Genomic DNA, 19,720 nt, shown 5'->3' with positions numbered 1-19,720 from the left:
CTTGTGCAGGGGGGCATGGGGTCTTGAGCAAAGGGGGCATGGAGTGTTGTACAAAAGGGGCATGGGGTCTTGTGAAGGGGGGTCATGGGGTCTTGTGAAGGGGGTCATGGGGTGTTGTGCAGGGAGGGCATGGGGTCTTGTGCAGGGGGGTTGGGTTATTCTACAGGGGGGATTGGGGTTTGTACACTGGGGTTGGGGTCTTGATACATATAGTAAAGTTTAATATATATATATTTTTTTTGATGCGGCCCACATAAACTTAAACCTTGTTTTTTTGGCCCATGTTAGCCTTTGAGTTTGACATGCTTGCTGTAAATCATTGGGAAAGGAACTATGCTGCCTGGCATACAGAAGCATCCATTTTTAGCACCCATTATACATTAAATGAACAGCAATAATGCGATATGAATGCACCCGCGGCATGGTGCCCCGTATCGAGTCTTGTATGCAGGCAGCCTGAGGTGCCTACGACCCTAAAGAATGTATGGTACCCAATGAGTGGGCCCTACGTCATGTAAGCCGGCCTGTGACCACCACGTCCATCTTCCCCCTGCTAGCTACGCCCGACTCCTTTTGGCCATAAACAGGCCAGGCATACGGAAAAAATGTACAGCGCCATTTATCACACAATAGGCATGTCATGGTTTGCAATGGCTTGTAGAAAATGAATTTATTTTATTCAGAAAACCAGAAATATATTAATAAATGTGAACTGTGTAATATTTGCGCAAGTTTGTATTATTTGCACAATATTGCATTTCCAGCTGTTGCAAAACTACAACTCCCAACATGCCTGGACAACCAGGCGTTCTGGGAGTGGTAGTTTTGCATCAGCTGGAGAGTCACGGGTTGAAGAACACTGATATATATATATATATATATATATATATATATATATATATATATAATATATATATATATACTAATGCAGTGTTTTCCAGTGTGCCTCCACCTAATGCAAAACTACAACTCCCAGCATGCACGGATAACCAAAGGCTGTCCGGGCATGCTGGAAGTTGTAGTTTTGCAACAGCTGGAGGCACACTGATTGGAAAACATTATACTAATGTAATTTAGTAACGTGGGGTGACATACATATTCTCACACACAGATACAGTTCAGCTTTACTAGGACTCATTCAGTCTCCGCAGAGTCCGCACATGACTCCCTCCCCATAGACAAGCCGTCTCTATGGTAACCTCATACGCGCTCCATTGTGTATCCATCCGCCCAGGTTATTTTTTGGTTTTCTAAACACTGCTGAGCCCACGCCATACACCCGGGTTAAGGAATACAGTCATCTCCTATTAGGGAGCAATAGTTTTGGTGGAAACTGTGTGTATAGAAGCGACAAATGACGCGAACACCGCGGACTATTTATCTTCGCGGATGGATACTGTATTTGTTGCGAGTTAGTTTGTAAAGTTTTGTTGCACAGAGAGACTGAGGAGAAGGTAAGAGAAGAGGGGGAGACGAGGCTGAGGAGTGTACTGGGGCTGCAAGGGTTAATGACGGGAAAGGGAAAATGTAAAGGATAAGAAAATATGGAAAAACTGAGTTTTATCACTTTACAGCCATGGAGTTGTGTAACAATGTAAAAAGTTTTATCACTTAACTAGGGGGATGTCATGGAGTTGTATAAATACAACTACAACCCCCAGCATGCCTATCTGTACCAGCTTTATTTATGTACTAAGGGGGGAGATTTATGAAAACCTGTGCAGAGGAAGAGTGGTGCAGTTGCCCATAGCAATCAATCAGATTGCTTCTTTCATTTTCCACAGGCCTCTAAAGAGGCCTGTGGAAAATGAAAGAAGCAATCTGATTGGTTGCTATGGGCAACTACACCACTTCCTCTGCGTTTTGATAAATCTCCCCATATGTACCAGTATATACAAGACTAAAGGTTTGTCTCCTGTATGTATGGGATGACCCTTAGCTCCAATTATATATATATATATACGATTAAGCACCTGAGGGTGCGAAACGCGTCAGATTGTGTCCTGCCTAAGCGTGTGAATAAAGCCATTGACAAGTTTTACCTGCATTTTCTCGAGTGCCGGACGTTTTCTTTTCTGTGAGAGTTCTACTAAGCCGGGAGCGGTACCGGTGTCCGCAGCACGAGATAGCGCAGCAAACGCGAGAGTGGTGAGCAGCCTGTCCCTATCTGCATATATATATATATATATATATATATATATATATATATGTGTGTGTGTATGTATGTATATATATATATATATATATATATACACATACACACATATTTATTTGTAATAATTAATAGTAATTAATTGCAGGTATGGTAAGTCCTAGTATAAGATGATTTTCTCATTGGGTGGTAGCAAATTGTGAATTTTTCACAGCAGATTTGCATACAGATAATCCAGTGAATTACAATATCATGCATGCTACGGGGAAAATCTGCACAGAGATAAACAGTGAAATTAAAGGAGTAGTCCAGTGGTGACCCAGTGGTGAACAACTTATCCCCTATCCTAAGGATAGGGGATAAGTTGCAGATCGCGGGGGGTCCGACCGCTGGGGCCCCCTGCAATCTCCTGTACGGAGCCCCGACAGCCCGCGGGAAGGGAGCGTGTCGACCTCCGCACGAAGCGGCGGCCGACACGCCCCCTCAATACAACTCTATGGCAGAGCCGAAGCGCTGCCTTCGGCAATCTCCGGCTCTGCCATAGAGATGTATTGAGGGGGCGTGTCGGCCGCCGCTTCGTGCGGAGGTTGACACCCGCTATCTGGCCGGAGAGCCTGGCCCCCGTACAGAGAGATCGCGGGGGGCCCCAGCGGTCGGACCCCCCGCGATCTCAAACTTATCCCCTATCCTTAGGATAGGGGATAAGTTTTTCACCACTGGACTACCCCTTTAAGTCCGTAGAATGTCAAGTTATTTTGTACAAAAGTAAAAATCCACAATAAGAATCAGGTTACACCACCAAAAATGGCTGTGTTGTGCTTTCTCTATTAAGCTAAATTGTATCTTATGTAAGTGACTAGAGACAATGATTTGCAAGTGGCCACCAGAAGTCCATCTAGAAATTATTCAGGTTTCAGGCCTATGCCTGTAAATTCGCTGTTATGCAGCGCGATTCAGGAAATGTGACACAGCGATCTTTGGCAACGCAACCTGTGTTGTGGCCAAAGTAGCAATGTAGCCCTAGTTTAACCTCTAAGGACTCAGCCCATTTTCAACTTAACCCCTTAAGGACGCAGGGTTTTTCCGTTTTTGCATTTTCATTTTTTCCTCCTCACCTTCTAAAAATCATAACGCTTTCAATTTTCCACATAAAATTCCATATGATGGCTTATTTTTTGCGCCACCAATTCTTCTTTGCAGTGCATAGTCATTTTACCCAAAAATTGAACGGAAAAAAAAAATTCATTGTTTGACAAAATTGAAGAAAAAAATTAATTTTGTAACTTTTGGGGACTTCCGTTTCTACGCAGTGCATTTTTCGGTAAAAATAACACCTTCGCTTTATTCTGTAGGTCCATACAGTTAAAATGATACCCTACTTATATAGGTTTGATATTGTCGTACTTCGGAAAAAAATCATAACTACATGCAGGAAAATTTATATGTTAAAAATTCTCATCTTCTAACCCATATCATTTTTTTAATTTTCCGCGTACGGGCCGAGGACTAATTTTTTGCGCCGTGTTCTGAAGTTTTTATCGGTACCATTTTTGGATTGATCGGACTTTTTGATCGCTTTTTATTCATTTTTTCATGATATAAAAAGTGACCAAAAATACGCTTTTTGGGACTTTTGAATTTTTTTGCACGTACGCCATTGACTGTGCGATTTAATTAATCATATATTTTTATGGTTCGGAAATGTCTGCACACGCGGATTCCACATGTTTATTTTTATTTACACAGTTTTTTTTTTTTATGGGAAAAGGGGGTGATTGAAACATTTATTAGGGAAGGGGTTAAATGACCTTTGTTAACTTTTTTTTTTTTCACTTTTTTTTTGCAGTGCTATAGCTCCCATAGGGAGCTATAGCACTGCACAAACTGATCTCTTATGCTGATCCCTGCAAAGCCATAGCTTTGCATGGATCAGCGAGATAGGAGCTCGATTGCTCAAGCATGTAGCTCAGGCTTGGAGCAATCAAACCCAGATCGGACGCCGCAGAGACAGGTAAGAAGACCTCCGCTCTCGATGTCCTGATCAGCCCGACTGAGCTGCCGGGAAGCGTTTACTTTCACTTTCAGACGTGGCTGTCAACTTTGATCGCCGCGTCTGAAGGATTGCGGTACAACGATCAGTGCCGCGTGCTGTTAGTCCAGGGTCCCGGCTATGAATAGCAGCCGGGACCGACCAGGTGTGATGCGGAGTCACGGTGTGACCCCGTTTTAAACACGGGGACCAGGCATAGGGTGTACAGGTATGCCCTACGTCCTTAAGAATTTAAAAAATGTTTGTTTTTGCACTTTGTTTCTTGCGTCACCAATTGTACTTTGTAATAACATTACTTATTTTATAACATAATCTGCGTCGAAACCAAGAAAAACATTTTGTGGGTTGAAATGAAAAAGGAAATGACAATTTTGCTACTTTTTAGGGCCTCTGTTTCTACACAGGGCCCTTTGTACGGTGAAAATGACACATTATCTTTATTCTGTATTTCCATACAGTTACAGGGATACCCAATTTATGTAGGTTTTATTTTACTCAACAACAAAAAACGTGGTCAAAAATGGCTGGAGGTGCTCAACCCCAAATGCAGTTTTGCATATATACTGGGGGGAGCAGATCCTGCCCTTGTAGTCCGTTGCTAGGGGCGATCCCCAGCATAAAAATGCATACAATGGAGGATGCCTGCAGCGGACTACAAGTGCCACAATAGAATCCTACACCGGATAAATGGTGTGGATGTGTAACATTTTTATGCTGGGGATCGCCCCTAGCAACGGACTACAAGGGCAGGATCTGCTCCCCCAGTATATATGCACAACTGCATTTGGGGTTGAGCACCTCCAGCCATTTGAGACCACGTTTTTTGTTGTTGTTTAAAAATTTATACTTGGAGGTGTGTAAACTCCATATGTTAATGCGCCTTGAACATTTTCCAGGCAGCATTAGGGTTGCACCTGTGAGGCCATGCACCTATATCAGCCAACTTGGGTGGGGCTTGTAGCCTCTCTCCCTCCTCCCATTGTATGTGTGCCTATTCACGCTGGAGGGAACTGGGAGTAGGCTGCATGTCGACCTAGTGCTGCTGTAATTGCCCACTGGCCCCTGGTTTTTGCTTTATACGCACAGGTAGGTTAGCGTTAGGTCCCGTGCCATCTGAGAAACCTTGGCGTTGGTGTGCGGGCTCTGGTGTGTCCTTAATATAAGGATACACTGGCGAATGTCTCAATTTTAACATCAGTGTTGAGGGATTAGCCAATGTCATTGTATACATCTACCACAGTAGTGCACCTAAATTTCTGTATTGTAGGTTTTATTTTACTACTTAACCCCTTAACGACGCAGGACGTATATTTACGTCCTGCACCGGCTCCCGCGATATGAAGCGGGATCGTGCCGCGATCCTGCATCATATCACTTCGGTCCCGGCGCTCATCAACGGCCGGGACCCGCGGCTAATACCACACATCGCCGATCGCGGCGATGTGCGGTATTAACCCTAAAGTGAAACTGAAAGTATCCCGGCTGCTCAGTCGGGCTGTTCGGGACCGCCGCGGTGAAATCGCGGCGTCCCGAACAGCTGATCGGACATCGGGAGGGCCCTTACCTGCCTCCTCGGTGTCCGATCGACGAATAACTGCTCCGTGCCTGAGATCCACGCAGGAGCACTCAAGCGCCGATAATGCTGATCACAGGCGTGTTAATACACGCCAGTGATCAGCATAGGAGATCAGTGTGTGCAGTGTTATAGGTCCCTATGGGTTTCATTAATTAAACCGCACGGTCAATGGCGTACGCGCAAAAAAATTCCAAAGTCCAAAAAAGCGTATTTTGGTCACTTTTTATACCATTAAAAAAATGAATAAAAAGTGATCAAAAAGTCTGATCAAAACAAAAATCATACCGATAAAAACTTCAGATCACGGCGCAAAAAATGAGTCATCATACCGCCCTGTACGTGGAAAAATAAAAAAGTTATAGGGGTCAGAAGATGACATATTTAAACATATAAATTTTCCTGCATGTAGTTATGATTTTTTCCAGAAGTGTGACAAAATCAAACCTATATAAGTAGGGTATCATTTTAACCGTATGGACCTACAGAATAATAAGGTGTAATTTTTACCGAAATATGCACTGCGTAGAAACGGAAGCCCCCAAAAGTTACAAAATGGCGTTTTTTTTTTAATTTTGTCGCACAATGATTTTTTTTTTTCCGTTTCGCCGTGCATTTTTGGGTAAAATGACTGTCACTGCAAAGTAGAATTGGCGACGCAAAAAATAAGCCATGATATGGATTTTTAGGTGGAAAATTGAAAGGGTTATGATTTTTAAAAGGTAAGGAGGAAAAAACGAAAGTGCAAAAAACGGAAAAACCCTGAGTCCTTAAGGGGTTAAAAAAAATTATAACTACATGCACCAAAATTAGTATGTTTAAAATTGTCATCTTCTGACCCCTCTAACTTTCTTTTTCTGCGTACGGGGCTATATGAGGGTTCATTTTTTTTTATAGCCCACAGGGGGCTATACCATGAATTCTTCTTATGCATACACTGATCACTGCTATGCCATAGGAGTAGTAGCTTGGAGCAGTAGATCACTGATCGGATGACCAGAAGGCAGGTGAGGACCCTACTGTCGTCCAGTAAACTGATGGGGACATAGCGATTCTGTTGCAATAATCCCAATCAGTTGCTGGAATAGTTTTACTTTCACTTTAGATGCCGCGATCAACTTTGAATGCGTCTTAAGGGTTAATGCCGGGCATTGGCCCGATCGGCGGTGCCCTGCATTAGCCCTGGGTCCTCGCTGCCCATGGCAACCGGACCCACCGGGCTCAACCCCTTCTCTGCTCGTGAGAGTGGTTTAAGGCTCAGTTTCCACTTGTTTTTTTTTCTGGCAGTTTTTGAGCCAAAGTCAGAAGTATAAGTCCTTCCTTTATGTTTCCCATTCCTTTTGAATACACTTCTGGCTTTGGCTCAAACACTGCAGTGGCAGTTTTCCAAAAACTGCCAGAAAAAAAGTGGAAACTCAGCCTAAAAGAGAACTCCGGGATGTACAACTTATCCTCTAGCCTAAGGATAGGGGATGTGTCTGATAGTACTCCTCTGTGCTCTCGCCTGTCTGAAATGACTCCTCTGTGCTCTCTCTTGTCTGATAGTACTCCTCTGTGCTCTCTCCTGTCTGATAGCACTCCTCTGTGCTTTCTCCTGTCTGATAGTACTCCTCTGTGCTCTCTCCTGTCTGATAGCACTTCTCTGTGCTCTCTCCTGTCTGATAGCACTCCTCTGTGCTCTCTCCTGTCTGATAGCACTCCTCTGTGCTCTCTCCTGTCTGATAGCACTCCTCTGTGCTCTCTCCTGTCTGATAGCACTCCTCTGTGCTCTCTCCTGTCTGTTAGCACTCCTCTGTGCTCTCTCCTGTCTGTTAGCACTCCTCTGTGCTCTCTCCTGTCTGATAGCACTCCTCTGTGCTCTCTCCTGTCTGATAGCACTCCTCTGTGCTCTCTCCTGTCTGATAGCACTCCTCTGTGCTCTCTCCTGTCTGATAGCACTCCTCTGTGCTCTCTCCTGTCTGATAGCACTCCTCTGTGCTCTCTCCTGTCTGATAGCACTCCTCTGTGCTCTCTCCTGTCTGATAGCACTCCTCTGTGCTCTCTCCTGTCTGATAGCACTCCTCTGTGCTCTCTCCTGTCTGATAGCACTCATCTGTGCTCTCTCCTGACTGTGTCTATGTAACATATACAGTTTTATAGATATTCATTATGACCCAGTCTCAGTGATGTGCCACAGAGTCAGGATAAAACATTGTAAGCACTAGGCCTGCACAGTATATCGCAATCCCAATCGAATCGCGATAATTGTGGATTGCAATATGTGGATATTGGCCTTGGAAAATGACGTGATTATTACCTGCTGGTCCGCCTCCAGCGGGTCCAACAGCTCTAGTGACTGTAGCGGTGACAGCTAGGCCAGACTTCCTGTGTCCCAGCTGACTTTGTATGTACTCTGGCGTACCAGCTGATTGTCGGCGTGCACGGAAAGTTGCTCCTCCCAGTAGTGCCTAGCGCTGGGAGGAAGTGATTTTAAGGAGAACTCCAGAAAACAAAAATTGTCCTCCATACTGCAGGCAGTAAAAAAATAAATAGATACATACCTTCCTTCGCTCCCCGGTGCCTCCGGTAACCCACTCTGGTCTCCGCCTTGATCCTCTTCCTGGTTGCCAGTTGTCGGCGATTCATACTGCACTCAGCCAATCACCGGCCACAGCGAAGTCCCGACTCGGCCGGCGTTAGGCTGAGCGGCAGTGTGGCGTTATCGGCCCCGGCAGCAGGTGCCGGGGCCGAAAACCTCACACTGCCGCTCAGCCTATCACCGGCCGAGTCGGGACTTCGAGTGCAGTATGACAAGCCGACCACCGGCAACCAGGAAGAGGATCGTGGCGGAGACTGGAGTGGGTTACCAGAGGCATCGGGGGAGCAAAGGAAGGTATGTATCTATTTATTTTTTTACTGCCGGCAGTATGGAGGACAATTTTTGTATTCTGGAGTTTTCCTTTAAAGCTACATCCTCCCAGCGGTCAATAGTGTTGTCATGGCAGCTGCGTGGAAGGGAGCAACAGAACGCCATCAGTCAGTGTGTGACATGACCTAAAATAGAGGAGGAATTAAATAAATTTCATGGCTATAGGAGGGGAAGGGGTTATATGAAATCATGAAAATGGTTATAGAAGGGGATTTCCCCTCCTATAGCGCATTCCCCTCCTGTTTTATAGCCCATTCCCCTCCTAAAGACAATTCCATCATGGTATATAGCCCATTCCCCTCATATAAATAGCCATTTCCCTCCTAAAGCCCATTCTCCACATGTTATATAGCCATTCCCCTCCTATAGCCACCCCCTCCTATTGCACATTCTCCTTATAAAGCCTTTTCCCCCTCCTATAGCCCATATAGTATTAGGAGAATGGCTGTGATGCAATGAGTGGAATGACTATATGAAATGGGGGGGGGATTTGGCATAAAATGGAGGCGATTGAACATGAAATGGGGGGATTTCACCATCAGTTATATCACTATCGCAAATCAAAATTGCAATATTTACCCCCCCTAATCGTAATCACACATTTTCCCCATATTGTTCAGCCCTAGTAAGTACAGTCATGGCTGTAAATGTTGGCACCCCTGATTTTTTTCAAGAAAATTAAGTATTTCTCACAGAAATGGATTGCAGTAACACATGTTTTGCTATACACATGTTTATTCCCTTTGTGTGTATTGGAACTAAACCAAAAATTGGACATAATGTCACACCAAACTCAAAAAATTGACTGGACATAATTATTGGCACCCTTTCAAAATTGTGGAACAATAAGATTCAAGTTTCAAGCATGTGATGCTCCTTTAAACTCACCTGGGGAAAGTAACAGGTGTGGGCAATATAAAAATCACACCTGAAAGCAGATAAAAAGGAGAGAAGTTCACTTAGTCTTTGCATTGTGTGTCTGTGTGTGCCACACTAAGCATGGACAACAGAAAGAGAAGATAACTGCCTGAGGACTTGAGAACCAAAATTGTGGAAAAATGGCAACAATCTCAAGGTTACAAGTCCATCTCCAGAGATCTATATTTGCCTTTGTCCACAGTGCGCAACATTATCAAGAAGTTTGCAACCCATGGCACTGTAGATAATCTCCCTGGGCATGGACAAAAGAGAAAAATTTATGACAGATATCAACGTAGGATAGTCCGGATGGTGGATAAGCAGCCCCAAACAAGTTCCAAAGAAATTCAAGCTGCAGGCTCAGGGAGCATCAGTGTCAGCGCGAACTATCTGTCAACATCCAAATGATATGCTATGGCAGGAGACCCAGGAGGACCCCACTGCTGACACAGAGACATAAAAAAGCAAGACTACATTTTGCCAAAATGAACTTAAGTAAGCTAAAATCCTTCTGGTAAAACATCTTGTGGACAGATGAGACCAAGATAGAGCTTTTTGGTAAAGCACATTCTACTGTTTACCAAAACGGAATGAGGCCTACAAAGAAAAGAACACAGTACCTACAGTGAAATATGGTGGAGGTTCAATGATGTTTTGGGGTTGTTTTGCTGCCTCTGGCACTGGGTGCCTTGAATGTGTGCAAGGCATCATGAAATCTGAGGATTACCAATGGATTTTGGGTCGCACTGTACAGCCCATTGTCAGAAAGGTGGGTTTGCGTCCGAAATCTTGGGTCTTCCAGCAGGACAATGACCCCAAAAATACATCAAAATGCACCCAGAAATGGATGGCAATAAAGCGCTGGAGAGTTCTGAAGTGGCCAGCAATGAGTCCAGATCTAAATCCCATTGAACACCTGTGGAGAGATCTTAAAATTGCTGTTAGGAAAAGGCACCTTCCAATAAGAGAGACCTGGAGCAGTTTGCAAAGGAAGAGTGGTCCAACATTCCAGCTGAGAGGTGTAAGAAGCTTATTGATGGTTATAGGAAGCGACTGATTTCAATAATTTTTTCCAAAGGGTGTGCCACCAAATATTAAGTTAAGGGTGCCAATAATTTTTTCCAGACCATTTTTGGAGTTTGGTGTGACATTATGTCCAATTTGCTTTTTTTCCTCCCTCTTTTGGTTTAGTTCCAATACATACAAAGGGAATAAACATGTGTATAGCAAAACATGTGTTACTGCAATCGTTTTCTGTGAGAAATACTTCATTTTCTTGAAAAATTTCAGCGATGCCAACATTTACGGCCATGACTGTATGTACTTCTCTCACAGCGTTTTCCTGATCAGTCAGGGTTTGAACACTCGGACCCAGACTGATTAAAACTTTTATGTCTCTATAGCATATCAAATGCTTTTTTTCAAGTCCACCGCGTTGCAATTTATAATTTTTTTTTTTGGTGTGGAAAACTGCACATCTGCACCAAAATCCTCAACTAAAAATGTTATTCTTTTTTTTTTCCCACACCTGTATTCCCTATGGCTAATCAACACTGCAACCACATGTTCACAACTCGGAACAGCAGAGTCCCATTGTAATCAATTTTGAATTCTGATTTCTGTGTCCGCAGAAAGAATGAACCTGTCCATTCTTTCTGCCTGCTCCGCACGGAATGTCCGCTTACAGATTTTCTGTGTGGACATTATGATATGTGAACATAGCCTTTAAGGACAAAAAAACACCATAGCGACCAATCACAGCTCAGCTTTTCTTTTTCTTGTACAATTTGGTTGCTGTGGCCAAATCAGACAGTTTTTGTCTTCGACTGATTGATAAATTTTGACCTAAAATTGCCACCGATTTATTGTGGATTAAAGGGGTTGTCCCGTCTCCTTACTTTTGTAGCTACATAACCAGAGTAGCCCGCAAGGCTGCAACATTGTGCAACTTTTATTTAAGTAAATGGAAGTTGCACAAATCATGTGACTTCCTCACTTCGGCTGGCTTTTGCCAACCCGACAGTTTGCGGCTACTGCAAACAGGCTGGGGGAGTCCGAATAAGCAGAAGTAGGGAGATGGGACAACCCTTTTAAACCCATTTAGGTTGTGTTCACATTTTCTATAGTGTATTTACTTGTGGACAATCTGCAGCGCTTTACAGTAACAGCAAAGTGAATGAGTTTTCTATATAAAAAATCTTAAATTTTTTTTCATGTAAATCAACATGAGCGGCAGATTTAGTGCAGCTACATCTGCAATAAATGCTGCGATAAGAGTTGTCGCAGATATTAGACGGTGTATTTCTGAGTGTTCCTAGCGCCTATTGGCCTAAGCGTATGTTCATAGTATAAAAAAAGAAAAAAAAAATCTGTGTTGAATTCCTGATTTGACGCTTATTTTCTGCAGAATTTGTAGCAGAAATAGGTGCCTAAAATCAAAGTCCTATTCAAATCCTTTTAGGAAATTCTAACTCAAAAATTCCAATAGGAATCTTCACAGAATTCCTCTGAAACTTTCTCTGTGGGTTTCGCCTTGATTTTCCATAGTGTGGACGATCCCTAAATGTTAATCTTAGCCCATGTTCACATGTCAGAATTTCCGTGTTGGATTCCGCATTGGTATCTGGTACGGAGATGTTTCTGACACGGAAATTATGAGTTCCTTGTTCGCACAAAGAATGAAAGTTAATTCTTTGTGTGGAGACTGCACAGAATGCGTAGCCATCTATATGACAGCACATTCTTGTGTGGTCCTAGCGTCGGCATATTAGCACCTGCACTCTACGGAATATCTATATGGAGATTCTTTGTGCGAACATTCCAGAGTGTGAACATAGCCTAAAGGTCTATTCCCATGGCAGAATTTCCACACCCATTCCGCTTCCTTGGGTGGTTTCTGCGTAATTGGTGCTGAATCCTTGCGGAAATTGTGCATGCGGAAATTCAGAAGTGTATGGAAGTCTATTGGGCTTTCATTTGAGAAAATTCTGCCGTCGGAGTAAACCCTTAGGGAATCTCAAAAGCAGGTTTCTTCACATCCAGAGCATTTTTCCCTCCCAAAATTTGAGTGCCTATGATGCAGCTAGTGCTTGGATTGTGTTAACAGCCGGCACTCTGCCCTCAGGTCCTATTTCAAGGGGAATGATTTCCACAGACTCTGAAGACTATGACAGCGGTTTTCCCACTGACAGTGAATCCAAATCCCAACCAAGAACATTTTCATCACAAAAGGAAGACTTATCCGATTATGGAACTGACTCCTCCTCACCAGAGATGTGTAAAGTGCAGGCTAAGAAAGATAACCCATGTGAGGCCAAGAGTCAAGTGACCACTATGGGCTTAAGCCAAGAGATTGAAGAAAGGGAGCCTGCTAGTAAAGATAAGGATGATGGGACTCACACAGTGACCTGCATGGTAACCATCTGTTTTGCCATCCCATCCCCACCCAAAAAAGGTATAGTAATATTATAGTATAAAAGCCATTGGTTTGGTGGACTTGTTCTTTCTATTTTTGTCTTTTCTAATGAAGATGATTCTGTTTCTTAGAGCAGCTCTGTTCATACAATATACTCTGTTTTATAATTTACGTAGAAGACTATGAATCACACACTGATCATAAGGGAAAAGGCAATGGAAAGCACCACAAGAAGGTCATTGAAGCCCCAAAAGCCCAGAAATATTTCCACTTTGAATACTTTCTTCTGCCTGAAGACACCGAACCCACTAAAGTGGATGTAGTGATGTTTGGGGTTGTGGCCAAGCTGTATATGGAGCATGAGACTCGGGTGAGTTGAATAATACAGGTTTAATAGCATCCTTAAAATGAAGGGTGCCCACAAATGTGATGTATACGTATTTGTGTAAACCGCTTGTTAGACTACACAATGAATATGAGGTACAGGATTGAACATTTGTGTAAACCATGACAGAGTTTAGGTTCAGCATTAGGTAACCTTATTATTTATGTTAAGATGTGAATTGTTGCATTAATGTTGTTTACATAGAGATAATATACATATGAAGTAATCTATGTCTGTATATATGGTGACATAGCTCTGCCTATGATGATGGCATTATCATCAATTTTTTTTGTCATTTACCTTAATGAATGCTGAGCTGCAGTAACCAAGTAGAGCGACTATTCATAAAATTGTTATCAGCAGGGCTGTATGAGGCCTTATTGTTTTCAGGACAAGTTGTACTATTTAATGGCATCCTTCATTTACCATATAATGTATTGCAAATAGAGCTGCAACAGTAAATTGATTAAAATCGATAATGGAAACCATTGACAATCATTTCCAGCATCAATTTGTCTGTTGTTAGGGGGTGTAACCTTGGTCTAGGGGATGTGGCCTAGCAAGCAAAAGTATATCTACTACCACTACCTCTTTCCCTGACTCGTAACACCCTCAGTCTGCGCCTACTTGTTCCCCTCTGTCTCCCCTCACCCTCTTTTGAAGGCTCTGTTGGCCTGTGACATCTACAGCCTACCTCCAGCACTGACACCGTGGCCTGGAATTCAGTCCAGAAGCCGGCGCCATAGTCATCAGTGAGCACGGCCTCCTTGTCCCAGTCGCCTCTGGTCATTGCTCTGTCACCTTCCAGAAGATTTGTTCTTCCTGGTGCAGGGAGGATGGCCATCTCTAAGATCTGTAAACCTGTTCTTATCCCCTGCAGTGAGGCTCCAACTTTATAGGTTAACCCTTCCTTCATATGCTTTCCTTTCTATTTCTCCCCTTTTAACCCATCAGGTACTTTCCCCTTTCTCTTACCCCCTGTTAGGTGCTGTCACCTGTGACTTACCCTCCGTTAACTCGTCACGTATTGTCCCCTCTCTTTTTCTCCCCATGATAACCCTTCAGGTGCTGTCCCATCTCTTTCCACCTGTTAAAGGGTACCTCTCATCAAATAAACTTTTGATATATTTTAGATTAATGAATGTTGAATAACTTTCCAATAGCTTGTTAATGAAAAATATGCTTCTTTCTATTTTATTTTTCCCTATCAGTCCCGTCAGCAAGCATTTCTGACTCATGCTGGAGTCCTAAACACTGAGAGCTGCCAGCCTGCTTTCTTCACAGCCAAACAGGCTGTGAACAAAGCAGGCTGGCAGCTCTGAGTGTTCTCCTTTGTGAACAAAGCAGACTGGCAGCTCGTAGTGTTTAGGACTCAAGCATGAGTCTGAAATGCTTGCTGCCAGGACTGGTAGGGAGACCCCTAGTGGTCATTTCTTCAAAGTGGAACATTAAATAGAAAGAAGCATATTTTTTTAATAACATGCAATTGTAAAGTTATTCTGCATACATTAATCTATAATATATCAAAAGTTTTTTTGATGAGAGGTACCCTTTAACCCTTCAGGTGGAATCCCCTCTATTTCTGTCCTGTTAATCCTTCAGGAGCCGCCCCTTCTCTTTTTACTGCTATTAACCCTTCAGGTGCTTTCTCTTCTCTCGTACCCCCTGTTAACCCTTTAGGTTATCCAATCAATCAATTAATCGTAGAAATATTCAGCCAACTTATTGTTTCTAACAATAATTGTTAGTCACAGCCCTAACTGCAAAACAAAACTATTTGTAGGGCAGGTTAACAAAACAGTTAACTATTCTGTGGGTCAGTACAATTACATTGATACCCAGTTTATAAATTTTTTTCAATCAGAAATTTTGATTAGATTTTTATATAAAACAAACAGCATACAAAAACCCAGAAAACCCATCCCACCCACACAGAAATGCCCTCCCACCAACCAGCCCCCCCCCCCCCCCCCGTGTCCTTTCTTCACAGCAGGTAAAACAAAAAAATTATGGAAGATGTGGAATTGCAGTGCAATACAATGAGCCGTCCCACAAACAAGAGGCATATTTAAGGCCAAAAACATATTCAAAAACACTGTATGGACTTCACATAAGAGAAAATATAATATCAAGTAGCACAAGAGAAGGGGCAACAACAAGTGGCATAGGCAACTCGGACACAAAAAACAGGAAATTGGACAGCGGACAACACACCAAGGCTAACACAAAACAGAAGTGTAGACGAGACAAGGATAGATTACAAGCAAAACACAGACAATATAAGTCCCACATCATTCCGAAAATATGTAAGATAAGTAGAGTCCCACATCACATGAAGCAAGTGAGCATTGGGCAAAGAACAACAGGGACAGCAGGAATCAGACTGCACCCTAATCCTATCCTATGCACCCGGTATAGTAGAAATATTTGGGACACCCGGTGAGACTCCGACACTGCAAGCCGCGGGGTCATAGCCATAATCTGCGCCCACTACTAATCTGACAGCAATTCCCTATACAGCACAGATTTCACACCTTTAGTAGAAATCTGAGTGAACAACTCATTCACCGCCAGAGACGAGCCGACAGTCAAATCACAAGCTCGAGACTGCGCATCAAGGGCATGTCGCAGTTGTAGATAACGATAAAAGAATGAGCGAGGAAGAATAAATTCCTCCCTCAATTGAGCAAATGACTTCAAGATCGGCCCATCATACAGCTGCGAAAGATACAGGGGTATTATGTAAAATATACAAAAACTGAGGCATAAGAATCGTTAATTTCTAACGATAATTTGTTTTCCCTTAGTCCTAACAGTAGCACAGATGGGGTATTCCACCCCCCGCGAACTGGTTAGGACAGATGGAAGTTTTATTGAACTAAATTAATTAATTAGTCAAACACACCCACAATACCCTGTATAAGTAAGAGGGTCACCCTCTGTCCCATTGTATAGGAACAAGAAGAACTGGAAAAAAAAAAGATAACAAATAGTAGTAAAATAATAATAATAATAATGTAACTTAACTAGGGAGGGAAAGTTGTGCTACTGTTAGGACTAAGGGAAAACAAATTATCGTTAGAAATTAACAATTCCCTTACGTCCTAACCAGTAGCACAGATGGGGAAATGGCAAGCAGAAACCCTATGAGGGAGGGCTCTCATGCCTGACGGCAGATAATACTGTCTGTCCAAATGAGGAGAAATCGGCCATTCTACTGTCAAGTCTGTAGTGGGTGATAAAAGTGGAGAGTGAACTCCAGGATGCAGCTTTGCATATATGTTCCAAAGGAACAAGACTTCTTTCCGCAAAGGAGGTAGATACAGACCTGGTGGAGTGAGCTTTTACAAACTCAGGAGGCGCTCCTTACCTTGGAATACCATGGAAATACGAATGGTATCCTTTACCCATCTACTGATGGAGGGTTTTGAAGCTTTAAGACCTCTCTTGGATCCTGCAAAGAGAATTAGCAGATTTTCATTCTTCCTAAACTCCAAAGATCTCCTTATATAGATCTGGAGGCATCTTGAGATATCAAGGCAATGAAGAGCCCTATCTTCATCTGAGGATGAATGAGGAGAAAATACTGGCAGAGATATAACTTGATATATATTCTGGAATGATGGAACCTTAGGTATAAAAGATTGCATAAATCTGAGTAACACACGATCAGGCAAGAATTTAGTATACGGTTCAAGTGCAGAGAGCGCTTGAAGTTCCCCAATCCTCTTGGCTGACGTAATTGCCAGTAAAAAAGTTATTTTAATGGTAACAATTTCATGTCCACATCCTCCAAGGGCTCAAAGGGGGGAGATGCTAACCCCTTGAGCACCACCGACAAGTCCCATGCCGGGACAGGTTGTACAATTGTAGGTTTTAATCTTGAGGACCCCCTCAAGAAAGTTTTGACTTGTGGGTCTTGAGATAACGGTTTATTGAGAAAGGCAGAAATGGCTGACACTTGAACTCTGAGTGTGGAAGGGGATAGATTCTTGTCTAATCCATCCTGAAGAAAGTTGAGAATTGTGGAAACAGCTGGATTCTGTCCAGAAAGTTGTTTCTTGGAGCACCAAGACTGAAAGATTGTCCAGATTCTTTTATAGGCTTTGTTAGTAGACTCCGCTCTGGAATGCGAGAGACTATTCAAGACCGCACTAGAAAGCCCTTCTAGATGTGGAAGGGATTGGTCAACCTCCAGGCTGTCAGGTAGAACATTTGAAGATTTGAGCAGCTGTGAGTGTCCCCCGACACTAGTGCTTGCTCTGGGGGAAGCCTCCAGTATTGTCCCCGACTCATCTGCAAGAGTTGGGTAAACCAAGCTCTCTTGGGCCAAAATGGAATTATGGCTATGACAGAGGCTTGGTCCTGCCTGATTTTTATCAATACCCTCGGGATCAAGGAAATTAGAGGGAAGATGTAGGCCAGCCTGAACCTCCATGGGATGGAGAGAGCATTGACTGCTTCTGGGTTGTCTTCCCTGTTCAGGGAACAAAATCTCACCACTTTGGTGTTGAACCTTGTTGCCATAAGATCTATTTCTGGCATACCCCACCTGAGTGTTATTTGTTTGAATATTTCTGGATGGAGAGACAATTCTCCAGTTGAAAGTCCTCTGCTCAGGCGGTTGGCGATCACATTGAGAGATCCCCGAATGTGAACTGCCGACAGATGGGTTAGGTTCCTCTCTGCCCCATCCAAGATCAGACCCACCTCTCTGAGGAGGCTTTGTGATCGAGTGCCTCCCTGCTTGTTGATGTACAGTACAGCCGTCATGCTGTCGGATTGGATCTTTACTGCTTTCCCTTGAAGAAGAGAAGCAAAATGGAGGAGTGCTAATCTGATGGCACGAATCTCGAGGAGATTGGATGTTAACACACTCTCCTGTGGAGACCAAGACCCCCGCACTGTTGGATCCAAGAGATGCGCTCCCCAACCTACAAGAGACGCGTCGGTGGTAAGTATGATCCAAGAGGGTTGGATCATAGACTTGCCGTCCTCGAGGAGAGACCACCATCTGAGAGAGGATCGGACTACATAAGACAGGGAGTGGCACTTGTTTAGGCCCGACGGCCTGAGATTCCATGTGGCGAGCACCTCTGACTGAAGAGGGTGTAGATGCCAAAGAGCCCAAGGAACTGCATCCGCGGTAGTGGACATAAGTCCCAACGTCCGCATGAGAGTGCGAATGGATACTCTCCGGGGTACTGAGAGAAAAAGAGCCGATTCTTGAACCTGAGGTTTCCTCTCGGGAGTGAGGTAAAGTGTCATGGAGATTGTGTCGACTATGAAGCCGAGGAACCTCACTGAGGTCGTTGGGAGGAAATTGGATTTGGCCCAATTGACTATCCACCCTATCTGGTGAAGGAAGGATACTGCTAATTGTAGATGTTGGGACCGGATCGCTGAAGAAGGTGCTCTGAGGAGCCTATCGTCTAGGTAGGGAACAATGCTGAGCCCCTGGAGCCTTAGAGCAGCAACTACTGCTACCACCACTTTGGAATTTCTTTGGCCCCACACACCTTTACCAAACGGGAGGGCTACAAACTGGAGGTGTATTAGAACTCCCCCTACCTGAACTGCGATCCTTAGATACTTTCTGTATACCGGATGAATAGGAATATGAAGGTAAGCATCCTTTAGATCCAGAGTAGCCAAGTAATCCCCTGGCGAGATGAGGTTGACTACAGATTGAATAGTTTCCATACGAAAGCGTTTGTGCTTCACGTACTGATTGGAGTATCTCAGATCTATAATCATCTGCCAGTCTCCTGTTACCTTGGGAACTAGGAAGACTGGAGAATAAATTCCTGACCCCCGTTCTGCAAGAGGAACTTCCTCTAAGGCATTCTTCTGGATGTATTCCAGAATGTAAGTTTCTAGCGCCGCTTGTTTGATTGGTGGAAGAACTCTTGTCTCCACATACTTGGAATGGGGAATCGATTCGAGGTCTATCGAATAACCATCCGAGATTATCCTCAGGACCCAAGGGTCCTGAATGTGAAGGGACCAGGCGCTTAAAAAATGGTGAAGACGACCACCAACCGGAATATGGGGGACAGGATGAGATACTGGAAAGGTCACCTCGGCAGGGAACCTAGAGCTTCGTAGAAGCCCGTAGTCAGAGCTTTCTGTTGTCTTTGGAGCCACGGGAGCGTTTTCCGCCCCGGCGTTGATTACCCGAGTCTCTCTGAGGCTTAGGCTGGGGGGCTGATCTGCCCCAGAACGCTGCCCTCGACCGCGAAAGGAGGAATAAGGAAGGGATTTGCCTTTCTTATCCGAAAGTCCCTCCATAATGCGGTCCAACTCTGCTCCGAAAAGA

At 43.8% G+C, this 19,720-nt stretch overlaps 1 protein-coding gene across 2 annotated transcripts in view; it reads left to right on the top strand.

The window, feature by feature from the left end:
• Positions 1 to 1,315: 1,315 nt before the first annotated feature.
• The window catches only part of CFAP92 (cilia and flagella associated protein 92 (putative)), a 140,091-nt gene continuing 121,686 nt past the window's right edge, over positions 1,316 to 19,720 (top strand). Inside the window, exons 1-3 of one of the 2 annotated variants that reach the window (XM_056524213.1) lie at positions 1,316 to 1,454; positions 12,726 to 13,055; positions 13,193 to 13,386. In XM_056524213.1, the coding sequence (XP_056380188.1) occupies positions 12,743 to 13,055; positions 13,193 to 13,386 (507 nt within the window). In that variant the 5' untranslated portion in view covers positions 1,316 to 1,454; positions 12,726 to 12,742. The other variant, XM_056524212.1, reaches the window with a different exon arrangement.

This window comes from Hyla sarda, chromosome 6 (genome assembly GCF_029499605.1).
Source record: "Hyla sarda isolate aHylSar1 chromosome 6, aHylSar1.hap1, whole genome shotgun sequence".
Lineage (NCBI taxonomy): Eukaryota > Metazoa > Chordata > Amphibia > Anura > Hylidae > Hyla > Hyla sarda.
This window is presented reverse-complemented; position numbering and strand designations above follow the sequence as displayed.